Here is an 18529-nt window from a genome sequence, read left to right as displayed (position 1 = left end):
TTTTACGGCAATTGATGAGGAGAAATCAAAAGCACGCTGAAAAATGTATACCGTGTGAAATACTGGCATACATAACAATAATAATGTCAAAAAAAAAAAAAAAAAAATTTGTGCATAGTTGGTACTACCAGTACAAGAGCTGAATCTCAAAATTCTGCTGTTACTTTCCTCATAGATCGCAAGCTAAAATTGTCCTACAACCATCATTTTTATGAGAGAAAGAGGAACACCAAATTAATAATTTTCCACTCCCTCATCCGACGCTTCGCCCGTGTCCAAGATTCAACTGCACTGCAATCATATTCAGCAGAGCGCAACTCCATGTCCTTGATGTATCAATCCTTTGAACACTCGTATCACTAGGAAATAATGAAATATGCACAAAAAGAGCTTTTCCATTACAACATCTGACTGGTGAACAGTATGCATTGATTTGCAATAAGCAGCAAATGCATAAGTTTGGCAAAAATTTGCTGATTCCGCCAATGTGATCAAGTATCCAAATGTTATAGCTATGAATTTGATTTCCCATATCAACAGGTTTGATCAGCTTCCACGTTCGACATGCGTATCTATTTCAACTAATTTATATGCCAACGGGTGGAAAGAGTATCTGCCTCTGCAGAATCAGTAATCGTACCCGTTTGAGCAAAGAGAACTAGTAGTACTATTGTTGGACAGCCCCAATGTCATTGTAGATCCAAATCATGAACGTGGTCAGGGTCCTTGGAAGGTTGATCTTGGTTAAATGGGTCATCAATGCCATGAACAGAACTCAACCGAGGAGAGAAGTTCCAACCAGTAGTCGCCTGTTCCAGATCATGGTCAATTGCCCACATATTGGCTTCTTCTTTAAATTTAAGGAAGAACGTTGATGACCAGTAATCTTTTGCCAAATTCTTCAAAAGAGAGCGAGAGAGAAGATACAAAAAAGAAAAAGTTAGATTAATGATCGTTGTATCAGGCCTCATACAGAGGCAAGCAAGCAGTATTATGAATTTCTCAGGTGAGGAACTAACCATTATCATGAGCTGCACAAGTTCATTTAGTGCATTTCGGAAGAGATCAGGTTGTGCCAGATCAGCAGTGCTCAAAATGTCTTGCCGGCTTCGATATGATATATTCACTTCCATTGTCGAACCTGTGCAAGGAATTATTGGGCAAAGTATAGTCAGAATATGCCAATTGCCCAGAAGTGGATATCTATGCAAAGGAGCAGCCGAATATTCTTAGTCGTCGAATGATCTTTGTTCACTTTCATGAGTTGTTTGGTTAAGGAATTGTAAGCCAAACAATACAAAAAGTCTATTTACCCGGAACTATGTACTTTTCGATGATATGTCGTGCCATGTAAAGTCTTCTAACAGTATCATCCACACGTATCTTGTTAAGCTCATGCACTTCCTCGTAGAAATGCACGCTTTCCCCAGCTAAACAACTGCAACTCTTAGAAAATCAAAAAAATAATACTCATCTACAACAAAACTTAATCATAACCGTGATATAACCCAATTTGTTTACGGAGGAAACACCTGTCTGCAAATGCCATGAAAGATTGACGAAATCGTTTGTTCGGAAGAAGTTTATCAAGAGGTTCCTTAGGATCTATGACTTGAGTTGATTCCCTCTGTACAAGTAGCCCACTATCAGGTATGCCCAGAGCCTGACCCATTGTCTCAAAGTCCGGACCGTCCTTTTTCCTTAGACTCATTTGGGAGACCAGAGGTTGAGAACTCGATATAGAGAAGAAAGCCAGCACATATATACTTGCCTGTGGAAGTAAGATTACTGCACATATAATAGCAAATACTTGCAGGGTTCCATTATGAATAACTTCAATTCAATCTAAGCTGATAAAATTACGAAAGACATGTAATTTCTTCATCATTCTTTTCTATTCACTTCGAGATGTTTATCAATTACTCCCTCCATCTCACATTGCTTATCCTCTATGGGGACCTCAACTGACGGTTAGTTTTTGGAAATCTACGCATTTTTATCGTTGACTTTATGGGACGAAGGGAATGCAAAAGAAGACAAAAAAAGGGCAACTATACAAATGAATGCTGAAACACAAGCCAAACGCATGCCTAAACATAAGCCTAATTGTATCTGGAGAAAGTAATCAGAAATTCAGAATATTTGACCAGATCTGCATATTAAAGGAAAGGTTTAACATAATAGAAAATAAGAAAAGCATACCATAGTTAAGAGCAGAAACCTTGAGGCAACCTGAAGCTCTTCAATATCGTCATGAATTTCATTCAAAACGTAAGCAACCACCCATATTCCTGGGCGTAGAATAACAAGTGGGTGTGAATAGAGGGATTTCCATCAAGACTGTGACCAAATCTTTGAACACCGGTATAAGAGGGTAGTGCCAATATTAGCAGCACAAGTGAGGTAAGTTAAAGCGAACACATTTGAGGTAGATAGTAATGTTTTAAAAGTATTAAGCAAAATCTAGGAAAACATACAGCTTCTAAGTTCTAACCACAAAAACAGAACTACATGATCCAGAGTTCGGGAACTCGAGTCTCTGCAATGACGGGACATTCATATGCTGGTGTGTAGTGTCATGTAGAAACTTCTCTTCAGTCAAACCAGCAACTAATGAAAAGCCTCTTTGATGGCACCACTTTCTAAAATAACTCGTGCATATGGCACATTCCTTGTGTGAAGAGTATTTACTTACCATCCATAATTCCAGTTCCTAAATTTTAGGATAGATTGGAAAATAGTATTTTATAAATTCCATAAGTTATCCATGCGGAGAGGAGAAGTATGAATGGTACAAAATGCCACATAAACCAAAATTTTGACCATAAAAGTGTGTTTTTCTTCAAATGACTCCTTTGATGTGGTGGACCATCTCTTTTGATTTCTTTTAAATTCTAGCAGTGCACCAAAAGGGCCGTATTTCTTTCTCAACTATGTATATAACATTCAATATGTACCCATACAGTATAGAAAAAACTGAGAGGAAATCCGCAATATCTACCTATGGAAGAAGTGGACATAAGTATTCCACGCCAGAGGTCTTTGAGTTCATGAAACCGGAACTCTATGTGACGAATGGCACCCGTAAGGCCAACCAAAGCAGCAACATACAGTGCATGGAAGCAAACGACTGGGATGGTCCATTGAGTCCTCATGTGGCACCGATCATTTAGAGGTCTTGCGATGTGGATAACTACACAAAAAAACATTATGTCGAGATTACCTTAAAACCTCAATCAAAGAGAAGAAAGGACAAAAAAGACCTACGAAATAAAGCAAAAGATCGGTTATGAAGACCTAACACATTGGTTCTGTCACAGATTCAGGCAAGAGGGCCACAAGGAACATTAAAACTTAGAGGCCTTGGGGAGATAGAATAACAAGTTTATTTGCAAGAAAATTAAAACCAATCTTCCATACAAGACTAACATGACTGTAATTCTTACGCGCAGCGCCAGCAATCCAAGGCAACAGAATCAAGGGAAGAAAAATATGTGATCTCATGGGTGGTAAGCGCCTCCTGAAAATCAAAAGTGAGAAAGTAAGTATTGTAGAAGCAAAAAAAAAAAAAAAAACAACACCACAACTCGTTCAACTAGAGTAAAACAACATGAGAGAGCAGCATGAAACTGAATGCAATAAATGAGCAAGGATAAGGGTACAGATATGGACAGGGGACACGGATACGACACAACATGACACGCGGACATCTTATTTATCTAAAAGGTTGGACACAGACACGTTGGGGATACATCCAATTATACGTACGCGAATGTATAATTGTGCACATATATCACCATAAGCATACATCCCAATTTGTATAATAGATCAAATACAATAAGTTATGAAGAATCTAGATTGACATGGGACTTAAAACATCCTTAAAAGCCATGATGAGCACGGTTTAGGTTTCATCCAGAAATTCTTAGAAATTTTCAATTGAATTAAAAAGAAAAGAAAAAAAAAACTGATTAGTCTTAAGAATTACTATTTTCCCAACTTTGTATACTATAGTGTTGTGTCAAATTCTGAAATCTTTGATAATCACATGTTAGCAAGTTTCTTGTCAATCACATCTTATTTCTTAGTTATAGATACCAAGAAGTGTCGGACACGTGCCCGAATTAATATTTCCTAATAATAGACACGGAAAAAAGAATATTAGACACTTGTTTGAGGACCGTCAGTGTTCGACATGGACAACGCCACCTTTTTATTGTCCATGCTTCAAAGAGTTGAAGACAACTGTGATGCATGCATTCGCCAAAAGCTCATCATCTTCAACAATCCTATGCCCGTTCATTCCATGAAACTCAACATCCACTAATTCATTGCAACCAACAAGTTGTCAACTCTTGAATGGAGCATCATGCAACAGCCGACCGACAAAAATTGGCATTGAACAAATAAAATTTGCACTATCTAATGCTTCATTTGGTAGTAAACTTGGAAAAAAAATTCCAATTCCAAAAATACTCATTATCCCTACTTCCAATCATTACTCTCATTTCTCTCTTCACTCATTACCCCTATCTCCAATCATTACTCTCATTTCTCTCTTCACTCATTACCCCTATCTCCAATCATTACTCTCATTTGTCTCTCTATCTCTCTCCATTCATTACCCCTATCTCTAATTATTATCCTAATTTCTCTCTCCACTCATTACCCCAAAAACCAAACAAAGAAAAAACCAAAAAGGCAACCGAACAAGGCATAAGTTTGTTGGCCTCTATTTCCAGTATATTCCTCTTTGTTCATATCCATCCTTTACTTATATGAATCACATTTAAAATCCAGAGAGAAAATTTTAGAGTCTATGAAATGTGCCATACCTCACAAATATGAAATACAGTTGGAAAGCTTGGACAATGCGGCAGCTCAACAACAAACCAAATCCAAGAGGCCCTTCAACCCAAACTGTAAGGAAATTGTCCTTAAACAAATGCTTGGTACAGATAGGTATTCAAGACAAAGTACTAAAGACAGAAGACAACATGGCGAAAACAACAAACAAGAAAGTTACTAATAATGAAACATAAAGGAAAAATAACGGGGATAACCTGCCCAGAGATAGCAAGATTGCCACCAATGGCTTTTCTTATATTTCAGGAAATTGACGGACATCTGCATAAATCATCGTGTAAAAGCAAACATCAACCTACAGAGGCATTATCATAAATGTGGCATTTACAACATCATAAAATGGACCAAGAAATAGAAATTCAACCCTACCACAATTGACAACAAAAGGTTTAAGCTAGCAAAAACTTGAATCACCGGGAGCCAAAAATTGCTGCCTTTAGGAAGAGGAACCTTGTGAATTAGAAAAGGCGATGTTGACCATATGAGAAGCCTGAAACAAGAGAGCAGTCAAAAAACAGCAGCAAAAAAAAAAAGCCTCTGAAACAAGCCCACCTAGAAATAGAAAGGAATACAACAATCATAATGGAATGTTCCAACCATACGTAAGTACATTAATCATATCAGGTAACGATAGGAAACTAAAAGGACGAGTCACCGGTCGTCCCTGGTATGTTCCTACCACTAAACAAAAGAAGGCTCCAAAAGATTCTTTGATTGTATTTGCTTTTCTTTTCTTTTTTGAAATTATTGTAAGCGCATGACCCTATATGCAAGTGAAACAAATAAGGAGAAGAATAGGATGAGCAAAAAGCAAATTAGTTGGATACAAAGAACAGACCATCAAGTTTTGTTTCATCTTCCAGGTAAATTTATGTCTCAAAGAGAAGAAAACTGTGAAATTGAAAACAATATAACAATATAGACAGCAGATTGTTCATTGGCAAAATCTAAGCCTCTGTTTGAACAGGTATGGATCTCAACTAAGGGATTTGACATTACTGGTCAATAAGAATAGCTCAAATTCAGATTTACTACTCAACATATTGATTTTGACAATGAGATTGATAAAATTAGTGGGAAGAAGGATATGAGTGATCTAAATCCCTCGACCAAGGCCTCTAGCTCAGTTGGTCATGTACCAGTACTTCGGTGCTAGGAGGTTATGAGTTCTTGCTGATGGAATAGCGTCGATACCCTCTTGTAGTAATCCAACTTAACTAACATACTAACATCCTACCGTTTGGCCAAAAAATTGATCTAAATCCTTCATGCTAAAGATCGTAGTCATACAGTATCCCCACAAAGCCCACCTCTCATATACCTCTAACCACCAATCTTGGACTCTGCTTTCACAATCACTAGTAGCTAAACAACTTCCAATTTGGTCAAAACTTGCACAAATAGATCCCTTGATTTGTATCCACGTCTATCAAACGAAGCGTTTCCCTATTGGAAAGAAGATCGAACCAATGTCAACCACAATCTGCACTTATTTTAGTTCACGAAATACCCATACCCAATTAAGCATCACAGTCCCGTTTAACTCAACCCAAACCTCCAACTTGTACAGATCAAATCACCCAAACGAAGAAAACAGCCTCATAAACAACCAAAGTCGCTTTAAAATGGGCCAATTATCACTAGCAATCATGTCTCTGATTTACATGTGACCTCCTAAGGGAAGTAAAAAAAAAAAATACAATCAAAACTCATATGCGTAAACGTGATTCTAAGAGTTGAGGAAGGTACAAGATGATGGAGAGGAGGGAGATGGAGATGGAAATGTAGTCCGTGGGACAGCCTCCGTCCACGGCGCAGCTGGGCATTGCAGTTGGGATTTCCGGCTGCTACTCTCTCTCTCTCTTCGAAATTTCCCCCAATTGTGAACTGGGTATCGATGATTTCATTGGCGAAAGAGAAACAAAAAGTCTGCATATCGGGAACATCTAGTCGCTGTTTTCCGAGTCCTCGAAGCGTCCAAGTATTGGCTTTCTCGTTTCTCTCTTCTCTCTTTTTTTTTTGGTTCTTTTGCTCAATAGTCCAATAGTCTACTTTTCCCGTTGCTCATATTTGACCATCTCATGTTAGACCGAACAAAATCGAGAAACCGGATCAAATTGGTGGTTTTGTTTGGTTTTTACAGGTAATGGGTTCTTTTAATAATGAAATCAAAGAAAATTTGGTTTGGTTGGTTTGATTTGCTATCTTCTAATCCGAATTAAATGGGACCAGATAATCGGATATACACACATTTAGGTGTCTGCGTATGTACCTGTGTGTGTATATGGAACTGGCCCTGGGGAAGGCTGCAGTACCTATGTGTGTGTGTATATGGGACTGGGCGATGCTGTACTGTCTGCAGCCTTTTGTGGGGCAATTAAACGGTGCAGTTTTTGGATAATTCTTCATGTAGCAAAACAACCAAGGCAAGGGTGAATTAAGAGGCAAGGGTAAGCAACCAACTCAAGGGTAAATGAGAGATAGGGGTGTGCAAAAAAACCGAGCCCCGACGGACCCGATCCGACCCGATCTGAAGGGTTTCGGGCGGAGCCGAACATGTGGTTCGGTCGGGTACGGGTACATTTTTCCAAAAAAAGCAGTTTTCGGTTCGGGCTCGGAGGGCTGTTTTTTCTTACCCGACCCGACCAAAAGGTAACGAATTCATATAGTTTACTTCGGTTTTGATCGGACGCACCCGACCCGACCAGCCTACATTAGTTGAAATCACCAAAAGTTCATGTTTTGTTATCATGCCATAAAAATCGGATTAGACTAGTCAAACCGGACCGGACCGAACCAAAAGATTATATTCCCATTATGAACCTTCATCGGAATGCACATGCCTTTTCCATAAACTGCTATATTTTCAAATGTATAGATTACATTTTTCGGGTAAGGCACCCAGATAGAACGAACAGTTTATTTATGTTGAGATTATATTAGGTTCCGAAGGCATCGGCTGGTACATAACAATTGAAGATCCCTTGGAGTGCACTTATTGCAAATAGTTTTCCAATTTGCCACGTGTTATCGAAGCTAAATAGAATCCTATTGCTTCCTTTAGAGATGCTCATAGTTTTTCTTATACTCCCTCCGTCCTTTATTTAAAGTCCGGTATTTCATTTTGGCTTGTACCTTAATAACTGTCCATTTTTTAATGGATAAAAGTTAATACATTGACTTTTTTGTCCCTAAAAGTATATTCCATTTTGAAAAAATTAATGAGTAAAAGTGTAATGATGATAGGTAAGTAAAAAAAGTGGAGGAAAAAGTTGATGTAAAAAGTATAATAATGATGTCTTTTTAATAAATTGAAGTTACGAAACAGGACAATTAAAAAGAGATGGAGGGGGTACTACTTTAGACTCGAAAGCCGTGTAGTTATATGATTTTAGTCTATATAAACTTTAATTATTTTTTCTTTGAAAAAAGGATGCTTCCACCATATGGGTATGGGTACCAACTGTCTGGGCAGCCCAAACACCAGAATTCGAGGCATAATCTTGCTTTGAAATCAGCCTGTCTGTCTCTCTGTATATAAGAACAGTACACAGCACTTCAATGAAAAGATTCGCCATAACTAACCAATAGATTCAAATAAGAACCATTTTGTACTGTTGAAGACCAGAAATGGCATATGAATTATGAAAGCAAATTCTCAATTTGCAACATGACCATGTCTACTGAGAGAGAGAGAGAGAGAGAGAGAGAGAGAGAGAGAGAGAGAGAGAGAGAGAGAGAGAGCCTCCCAATCAGAGATTTTATTCATGACTAAAAGTCTACAAACACTTGTAAATCCTCATCTTGTATAAAAGGGCATTTCAATGAGTTGATTATGAGTTATGAACCATGGTACCATCAATTTTCAAAACAACACCTCTCACAAGACAGGTGGGATTTTTTTATGTTGCAGTAACAATCACCCAAACTGCAGATGGTCTTGCACGCTGCACATTCCAACAAGGTCAAAATCCTGAACTCAATAAGCATAAAAAAAAAAACAATAACATCACATGAAGATTTTTAACTATAGCAAACTGGAATAAACGGCGTAGGAAAAAAGAAAAGAAGAAGAGCGGGGTGTCCATACAGTACGGTACACTTTAATGACATCAGCACTTGGTTTAAGATCCTTAGGGTTGAGGATCATCGGAAGTCTATCATTTGCAGCATCTAGCTTGAACTGGCAAGAGAAGAGGGTAGAAATTAGCATGCAAACTATTGTAGATGACTGCATGATGATTCTTGGATAGAAGGCTTAAATTTCAGAGCTTAAGTAAAGAATGGTCCCAAGACTCCCAACTCATTTATAAGCTGTATTATGTCAATAATACAACAGAATCCAGAAATTCGCAATGGAGATTCTGCGGATCAAGTTAAGGAATGAAAATGTTTAAGGAATGAAAATGAAATGCCTCAATAAAAGCATATCATCAGCATCTTCATTCGTCCATCATCAAGGGTTGTGAAACAACCACTTCAGAAAATTTCTATAGTAAGTACAAGAACAAGGGAATAGAAATGATAAGGACATGACAATTAGTGGCCCATCTAGTCTGAGTTTCTGTAGGTTTCGATATAATTTGACACTAGCACCCCCATTCCACAATCGAAAAGTCTGTGCACACATACTTAGTGCACAGATGCGGACACGAATGTGTACGGAACCGCTTGATGCATGTAGATAGACCCCTCGTTGTTTTGCGGGGCTCACGTACATGGACGATTCTGGACACATTTGTGTCCAGATCTGCGCATGAAAATTTGTGTACGTAGCATAACTCGAGTCTGATGCACATGACCGACACACATGAGAACTCCAAACACATCTGTGTTTGGTCATCTGAGTCAGTATCGTTGCTCCTCATGAAATAGAGGGAGAGAATAGAGCACAAAAAGGTTTTTTAAACCAACAAATTTGATGCCTTATTAGATTAATTGAATTATGGCCAGCTTCATGAAGTCATTGGCCTCTACCAGGTGGTTGCTTCAATACATCTGTACATTAAATCCAAGCAAATGGATACATTATTTGGAAGATTTGGATTCCTCACTTGATCTTTTGCTTCTTGACAGTGTGCTAGGTTACCAGTTGATTCTTTTTTTCCCTTCTAAATATACCAAATACCCGTGTTGGAAGCTCAACAATCGGATAAAGATATGGAATTTGAGTCGGACATATTATAGTTGGAAATTCAACTGGCAAGTGTGTTTTGTAATTCATAATTACCTTGAACTATGAATGGAACTCCAATATTATGCAAGAAATGCCCCAAGACACATTGTAAACACTATTTATCATAGAAAATAAAGAAATATACTAAGAAAATTGAATATTTCTGCATATTCCCGAACCCTCGAGATAGAAATTATATAAATCCGACACTTAGAAAATAGAAACATACCCTGCCCGCACCAGAGTCCATGCAACATAGACTGCATTAGTGTTCTTACGGTGAAAAGGTAAGAACTTCCTTCACATTTTCAATCTGGCCAACATTCGACTTCGAACTCGCAGTCTGAATACCACCTCAATATGATCTTGTAAATACGAGTGGTCTCCAATGGATTTTAGTAAGAGCATAAGACATCTTATTCAAAAATATAGTTGATTACTTATACAAGGTTTTTTTTTTTTTTTGGGACTGCTTAAGAGGTATATAATTCCTTAGGATTCACTGTTGGACTAACAAAATGGATATAATGAAACAAAATATGATAAAGCAGAAAATATAATGTTTTATTTAAGAGATCAACTGTCTCAGATAACGTTTTCATGAAATCAAACAAAACTTGAAGTTATAAATTGAAACTATGGAAATGGTTCTCTAAAGCCAAAAAACCTCTCGCCAGGAAGAATGATACTGAGAAGTTGCTCTGCTATCTATAACTATATATATTAGATGAACATCACTTTTGTGGTGAAAAGACGAATCCACCACAAAATTATGTTTGGATGCTCTTACACTTATTTGACAAAACGTTCTTATCTTCCAACCTCGGTTAGCCTAGATTTTTCTGGCAAAAATATTGCAGTGCAGTTCAAACTAATAGGAGTCTAAAAAAGACTGTAGTTGACAAACAAAAGGCAGTGGAGGTCCAGCACCACTCTATTTCAGTTAATCTCCCAAGACTCAACAGTATATCGACGGAAATGAGGTTATGATGCTAGTAAATGCATGTAAAGATTCATTACAACCGTTGTGCAAGTATAATGTCAATTTTTGTATCTATAAAAAAGTGTGCTAGGATATACCTAATCTATTTTGACAACTTTGATGTGTACCGCCATAGAATCCCTCCAACCAAATTACTTGCTGCATGAGAAGCCATTGGTACAAACAGACTCGAGGATAGTATTGTCGCAAAACCATAGACAAACCCAACAAATGTTGCCCTGAAAAACATTTAACACAATTCAATAACTCTGTTTAATATTTCTTCAAACAATTTCATATTGTCTTCTGTCCTTGAGTTCAAAAAAATTGACAAAGAAACACAACTTTCGTAAATGCCACTTCACTGAAATCCCCAGTAGTTATCAACTGACTGGAATCCTTATGGAGTTTATATAAGTTTAGCTGGGAAACTAATGAAGCTTAATGTTGGATTGTGTCCCACATCGCCTAGACATGCCCCCTCTATGCTGGTTATAAGGCCCTAACTTCCCTCTCCTTAATACCTAGGTTTTAAGGAGACTTTATGGGCTTAGCTTTTCTAACATGGTATCAGAGCTTTGGTTGGTCTTTTCCATGGTGGACCTTTGTCTGGTTGCCATGCTTTGTGGGCCAGGAGGTTGTGTTGGATTGTGTCCCACATCGCCTGGACATGCCCCCTCTATGCTTGTTAAAGGCCCTAGCTTCCCTCTCCTTAATACCTGGGTTTTAAAGAGACTTTATGGGCTGAGTTTTTCTAACACTTAAACAATATTAGAGGCTTGCATGTTGGAGGAGATGACTGCTCATAGAAATGCATAGAAAAAATTTATAGAGTACTTTATCAATCAAGCATCAAGTCAACGAAGATATGAGTACCAAATTGCAAAAGAGTACTTTCGGCCACTTCCCAAGTGCAAAAAACCAAAAAGAGCAGCCACCAGCAAGGAACTTTTCCAATTGATTCCAAAAAGTGGCAATAATGCACCACGAAAAAGGAGTTCCTAGACAACCATCACATCTATGTCAGAACATAACACCTGTTTGAAAAACAAACAGAGGAAAATGGAGGAGCAACTATGGGGAGAGAGAGCAAAAGGGGGAGAGAGAATAAAAAACTAGGCTAACCTCGGTAACTCCAGGTAGGAAAGCTACAATCATGTAATCTAAAGGTTGCAATGAAGTAAGGACCTGAACTCAGAAAAAACATCACCTTAGTAGGTTGGTAAAGCAGCCAAGGTAAAATTTAGAGTTGAATTCCCAGTGGACGGTGTTATCCAGCAATTTACATTTCGTAACTCACATACTGAAACATGATATAATTTTGTCCCCGAAAAAATCAATTTAGTGATCCCCAAAGTTTCTCCTAAAAACAAGATGTTATAAACTGAAAATATGCTGAAAGTGGAGTTTTGGCAAGATAAATGTGAAAAATGGTGATGTGTTTGCTGTAGTCTTGTAGATTGTTTTATACTGTCGAAAAGAAAGAGGGTATTGAATTTTGCAGGGCTGGCCCTGAGATTTTAGAGGCCTAAAGCCAATTCTAAAATGGGGCCTAGTTCATTTTAACAAAAAAATCACTATAGGTGCTAATATGAGGTAAAAGGTTTTTTTTGTTACTAAAAGAAAGGATTAAACATGCTAATTTAGCTTCCTAATTTAAGTAAGAAAATTATGATATTAGTAAAATATAAATCAAACATAACGAAGTATAGGTCATACAATTTGTTTTCTCTAACGGTTATTTGAACATATTTTTTACCGGTGCTTGTTGAGTGAAAATAAATTATTTTAGTTTATTTTTAATCAACTGCGTTTCATTTGAAAATTTGATATTCAAAGTTAAAAGTAAAATTTCAAAAAAAAAGAAGAAGCTATGGTAGTGATTTTCACTCTCCCCTTTTTTGTAACCACTCTCTTTTTTTTCTTGTGATGTGAATTTAAAAAAAATAATATTTCATTTGTATACTCTTTCACACTTGAAAGAACAAAATTGTATATTCACATCACAATAAGACAAAAAACAGAGTGTAGTGGAGTATTAAAATGGGGAGTGTGAAAATAAATTACAAAAAACAAACTTATCAAAACATTTGTGGTGTACAATTACTAAAGCTTAAGTAGTTTAAAATATAAGAGGTATGCGAGTAGTGTACATTATCGATGCCAAGATTATTGGCAAGATAAATAAAACAGGAAAATTAGAAGGAAAAGAAAGTTGGCAAAACGATACCCCTTTGGGAATTCGATCCAGGGACCCAGTGTCCCTGTATGACTGGACACACCACTTGACTGAGAGCACTCTTTAGTTAAATAACAGAACTTATATATATATATATATATATATATATATATATATATATATATATATATATATATATATATATATATATATATATATATATATATATAAGTCCCCTTCTCCTAAGGACCACCTTATTTTAATAAAATAAGGACCTCCATTTCCCGATCAAATTTTGATGATCCGAGCCGCTCAATGTATTCAGAACGTGATTTTAAGGGTACCCGCGAGAAATCAGCAAAAAAAAAAACCGGAAAGGGCTTCATCCGAGCAGTTTTTGTTATGTTTTTATCAAACGGTTCAAATAAAAACTGCTTAAATCAAGCCCTTCCCGGTCATTTTTTTTGCCGATTTCTCGCGGGTACCCTTAAAATCACGTTCTAAACACATTGAGCGGATTGGATCATCGAAATTCAATTGGAAAATGGGAGAAATGGGGAGGTCCTTATTTTAACTAAAATAAGGACCTCCTTATTTGAAAATAACTGTATATATATATATATATATATATATATATATATATATATATATATAGAGAGAGAGAGAGAGAGTCCCCTTCTTATGAGGGATCCCCTACTTAGCTTAAGTGCGGACCTCATAGATACCAATCGAATTTCGATGATCCGAGCCGCTCAATGTGATCAAAACGTGATTTTAAGGGTTGTAGCGAGAAATCGTCAAAAAAAATGGTCGGGAAGGACTTCATCCGAACAGTTTTTTATTAAACGGTTCAAACAAAAACTGCTCAAATCAAGCCCCTTCCGGTCATTTTTTTTTGCCGATTTCTCGCGGGTACCCTCAAAATCACGTTCTGCTCACATTGAGCGGCTCGGATCATCGAAATTCAATCGGAAAATGAGAGAAATGAGGAGGTCCGCACTTAAGGAGCCTATTTAAGGTCCTCACAGGAAGCTCACTGTATATATATATATATATATATATATATATATATATATATATATATATATATATATGCGAGTAGTGTACATTATCGATACCAAGATTATTGGCAAGATAAATAAAACAGGAAAATTAGAAGGAAAAGAAAGTTGGCAAAACGATACCCCTTTGGGGATTCGATCCAAGGACACTGTGTCCCTGTACGACTGCACACACCACTTGACTGAGAGCACTCTTTAGTTAAATAACGGAACAACTTTTAATATATATATATATATATATATATATATATATATATATATATGATATTGGTATTGGTATTATATGGACCTCAAGGCCCTACTTTTCGCATAAAATCCCGAGGCCTAAAGCGGCCGCACCATGGGCTTCACCTCAAGGCCGGCCCTGGAATTTTGATACTATTTACCAAACCTAATTACAACAATGGAGCTACCTGCTGATTGGCTGCTTCACTAGACTTTGCAAAATCCGGCCACGTCTTCAACAGCAAGTATCGGCATGAAGATATCAATATAACCACTTCAGTAATCAGCTGAAGATGCCACAATTGAAAATCTACTGTGCAAACATATAAGTAAACATCACCAAGTCACTTTATCTAATAGATAGAATAGCTCACCATAGTTACGCCCTCCGTCCGGATTTAATAGTCCCTAGTTCAATCCTAACCAGATAAAACATGAGTTATATCTTTAAATTAGTAATGAATTTTATATCCAATATGGATCTTGTTTGATAGATCTCAATTAGTTCTATATGATAAAGTTTTCAAAATTACATAAAATATTATAAATTACAAGATAAAATCGATTTGAAAGTGACACGAACTCCAAAAAAGGACTATTAAATCCGGACAGAGGGAGTACATCATCAGAAGCAAAATTAGGAATATTATCATGGCGGCAATTCTATGCACTCTTCCACCATTTCAAAAAATCTAGAGCCACGAGGCCACGTTCTGAGTTATAAATAACCCCAAGTGAAAACACGAATTAAAATAAGGTAAGATAGCTTTATCATGTCCAAATACAATAGAGACCAACTGTCGCACAGAGACCCATGAAGATTGCTAAATTGAGGCAAAAATCACCTTCTGGCCTAACTAAGCATACACTAAATGTAACTGGGGCCACACCATGTGATATTGACAAATAATCTAGACACATAGTCGAGAAAAATTGCTGGATGGTCCTTAGCATTCCATTAATGATGCTCTAAGGGACTTGTATACAGTAGCTAAAAACACAAGAAAGCTATATTGATATGATCCATGCATTTTTTGCAAAAACTTATCTCATTGAATGGCCTCTTACAAGGTTTAGCAGGTTTCAACTACTGCAGCTATTGCCTATTTGCACAGCTGTAACTAAAATATTTTGCTGTCACTGAAAGGGAGAGAGATAATATTCAACTTTTTATAAATGAAGATTAAAGTAGTTTTTTCCTTTGCAATCAGGAAACATTGTTAAACCATGAAGATGGGGGAAAATTTTACGTGATACTTCTGTAGAGCAGTCAACGATCGGCCATCCTTCTGCTGATGCAACATGAGAAACCTGCAAGTTCCAATCAACCAATACTCAATTGAAATGCCACGTAAATAGTCAATAGTGGGGTAGCCATGAAACTAAATATTTTAAGCTGAAACTACCACCGCCCCAACAAGGAAAACAAACAAAAGGATATTAACGTTTTGAGTACCAAATCACAACCATATATAATAATTTGATCCACAGGTGTACAGCAACAAAATTTATTTTACACTGCAAACAAAATATCTGCTCATGAAATTAGAAAAATACGACAGACCTGCCGAATTACAATACCCAATGCAGCTATAAGACCAGAGGTCACGGTGCATGCCTGAAGCACAGCACCTCTTGATGGAATGTTAACCGACTTTTGCACATCCAAATTCTCAACAGAGGACTCCTTATTGCTCTCTTCAACAATATCTCCAGGAGCCAGCCCATCTTTTTCATCTGATGGACTCCTATTAAGTTGTGGAGTTAAATCCTTTTGTGCTTCCCTTTGTCTTCTAAAGTTCTTAACCGACTTCTTACTTGCAAAAGCCCTTATCTGATATTCGAGCACAACAAACTAATCTCAAAGCTAAAGAAATATAATGCGATGATTTGACATGTTTTTGTTAGGAAGATGTGAAAATTGATAACTCACACTCCATATTTTGGCAGGTCTGAAGACTCTGAACTTAGGAGAATCATCATCTGCGTTACGCGGACTCGCCAAAAATGGCGGAGTACCAGTGTCGACGCGACACGGTACGGGTACGGGTACGGAATTCGTACCCCGTACGGCGGTCTAAATTCGGATACGGCGGTCTAAATCTCAGTACGCTTGATTTGCAGGAAGAAGATTTGCAGGAAGAAAGAAGAAGAGGATGAAGAGAGAAGGAGGAGAGAATGGAAGATTACCTGGGCTTTGAGAAGAAGGGCGAGGCAGATCGGAGATGGTCGCCAGACTTTGAACTGAAGATTACCTGGGCTTTCTCGTGGAAGACGAAGCAGCATCGTGGAAGACGAAGCAGCCATGGCTGCCTGAAGTTGGGCTATAACCTATTTAGGGTTGGGTTTGTAAATTGAAGGCAGGCAAATCGACGATTAAGAGAGAGAGAGAGAGAGAGAGAGGGGACGATCTGTGTATTGATTTGTTAAGACCCCGTTCCAGAAACCTTCTTAAAAAATAAGCAGCTTATTTCACATTTTCAAACTCAAAAATAATGTAAATAAAAAATAAATTTTTAATTTTTTTTGCATCGTATAAAAGATCTCAATGAGATCTTTCAAACAAGATCCATAGTGTATATTTTTAGATTTCAATAAACCCCTCATTTTTGAGCTTGAAATTGCCTTCTTAAAAAATAGGGAAAATTACAGTAAGCCCCCTCTAACTATACCTCGGTAACGAGTTGCCCCCTTCATCGTTTAACTCGGACACTTAACCCCCTTCATCTTTTATCGCATGACACTTAACCACCATTCGTTAGTGAGCCGTTAGTCAAGAATACATACAACGGTACACACACACACACACACACACTCTCTCTCTCTCTATTTCTCTGCCCCTCCCAACGGTACTCTCTCTCTCTCTCTTTCTATGAAATCTCTCTCTCTCTGCTCCTCCCAACGATACTCTCTCCCTCTCTCTTTTTCTCTGAAATCTTTCTCTCTTTCTCTCTGTGATGGAATGTAGCACTGGGTCTCATTGTATTTGTGGTTACAGACAAAATTTGGTTGTGGATTTTTCATTTGGGTTGACCCACCAAAATCTGAGAGCATCCAGTCCAACATAGAGAGCACCCAGAATTTACAAATCCGCAAGTTAGAGTTGCAGAGAAAGGTTGATGAATTGGAAAGTAGAGTGGAAGTGTTGGAAGCAATGAAAAAACAAATGCATAAAGAAGTTCAACAAATGCGAAAAAAATTGGGCAAATGCAGAAGGAAGTCCTATGTTTGAAGAAGAAATCGTGGTGGAAGAAAATAGGTTTTCTTTTGATTGTTCTCTTTTTTTTTATCCCACATGTACAAGAAAATGGTGACTGAAAAGTATCCTGCTTTGACTTAGGTACAATATGAATGAGTATTTGTTGATTAACGTAGTGCATTCCAATAAAGATTACAACCCAGAAACAAAATTACTGGAAATGGTAGTTGTTACCCAAAAAGACAACCTACTTTTTTTAATTGGCCCATGCATCGAACGGGTACAACGCTAGAACGGGTTAGTTTTGCCCGTGTATAGAATGGGTGGAACGCTAGTATGGAATTTGCTGGTAGGAACTACAGTGGGAACTAGCCGTTGGAGGTCATTTTACACTGGCCGGTTGACAGAGTGGTCGACCTGGTGGTCGACCGAATGGACGACCGGTTTATCATCAGGGCATCATCTTATTCAGGGCTGAAAGAGGGTAAATTGGTAATTTCAGCAATTCTGTTAATGGCATCTTCCATTTTGCGCGAGATAAAAGATGAAGGGGGTTAAGTGTCCGAGTTAAACGATGAATGGGGCAACTTGTTACCGAGGTATAATTGAAGGGGGTTTAATGTAATTTCCCCTCATCTTATTTAGGGCTGAAAGAGGGTAAATTGGTAATTTCAGCAATTCCGTTAACGGCATCTTCCATTTTGCGCGAGATAAAAGATGAAGGGGGTTAAGTGTCCGAGTTAAACGATGAAGGGGGCAACTCGTTACCGAAGTATAGTTGGAGGGGGCTTAATATAATTTCCCCTAAAAAATAAGGGCTTTTTTCCGTTTCCGGAACGGA

At 37.6% G+C, this 18529-nt stretch overlaps 2 protein-coding genes across 6 annotated transcripts; both read right to left on the bottom strand.

Moving 5' to 3' along the window:
* On the bottom strand, positions 1-6925 carry LOC131309993 (regulator of G-protein signaling 1). 2 transcript variants are annotated; one of them, XM_058336754.1, is made up of 11 exons: positions 6616-6925; positions 5236-5356; positions 5064-5127; positions 4836-4920; positions 3447-3520; positions 3002-3193; positions 2203-2291; positions 1533-1771; positions 1314-1438; positions 1020-1141; positions 1-899 (listed from the first exon to the last, which is right to left on the bottom strand). In XM_058336754.1, exons 1-11 carry the CDS (start codon positions 6690-6692, stop codon positions 690-692), a joined length of 1398 nt encoding a protein of 465 aa, XP_058192737.1. In that variant the 5' UTR covers positions 6693-6925; the 3' UTR covers positions 1-689. The 2 variants fall into 2 exon arrangements, with proteins under 2 accessions (XP_058192737.1, XP_058192738.1); XM_058336755.1 differs by lacking the exon at positions 6616-6925 and having other exon boundaries at positions 5064-5161; positions 5236-5291.
* Positions 6926-8607: 1682 nt separating this feature from the next.
* On the bottom strand, positions 8608-16889 carry LOC131309992 (uncharacterized). Of its 4 annotated transcripts, none has more exons than XR_009195076.1 (10): positions 16680-16884; positions 16423-16566; positions 16054-16323; positions 15740-15800; positions 14678-14802; positions 12150-12212; positions 11901-12025; positions 11123-11263; positions 8957-9049; positions 8608-8839 (listed from the first exon to the last, which is right to left on the bottom strand). XR_009195076.1 is itself a non-coding variant. In XM_058336753.1 (9 exons), the coding sequence occupies exons 1-8, from the start codon at positions 16794-16796 to the stop codon at positions 11128-11130; spliced, it is 1041 nt and encodes a 346-aa protein (XP_058192736.1). In that variant the 5' UTR covers positions 16797-16884; the 3' UTR covers positions 8608-9049; positions 11123-11127. The 4 variants fall into 4 exon arrangements, 1 of the variants encoding a protein (XP_058192736.1); XR_009195075.1 differs by having other exon boundaries at positions 8608-8813; XR_009195077.1 differs by lacking the exon at positions 11901-12025 and having other exon boundaries at positions 16054-16344; positions 16680-16889.
* Between the last annotated feature and the right edge of the window lie 1640 nt (positions 16890-18529).

This window comes from Rhododendron vialii, chromosome 12a (assembly GCF_030253575.1).
Source record: "Rhododendron vialii isolate Sample 1 chromosome 12a, ASM3025357v1".
NCBI lineage: Eukaryota > Viridiplantae > Streptophyta > Magnoliopsida > Ericales > Ericaceae > Rhododendron > Rhododendron vialii.
The sequence above is the reverse complement of the archived record's forward strand: the minus strand, read 5'-3'. Positions and strand labels throughout refer to the sequence as shown.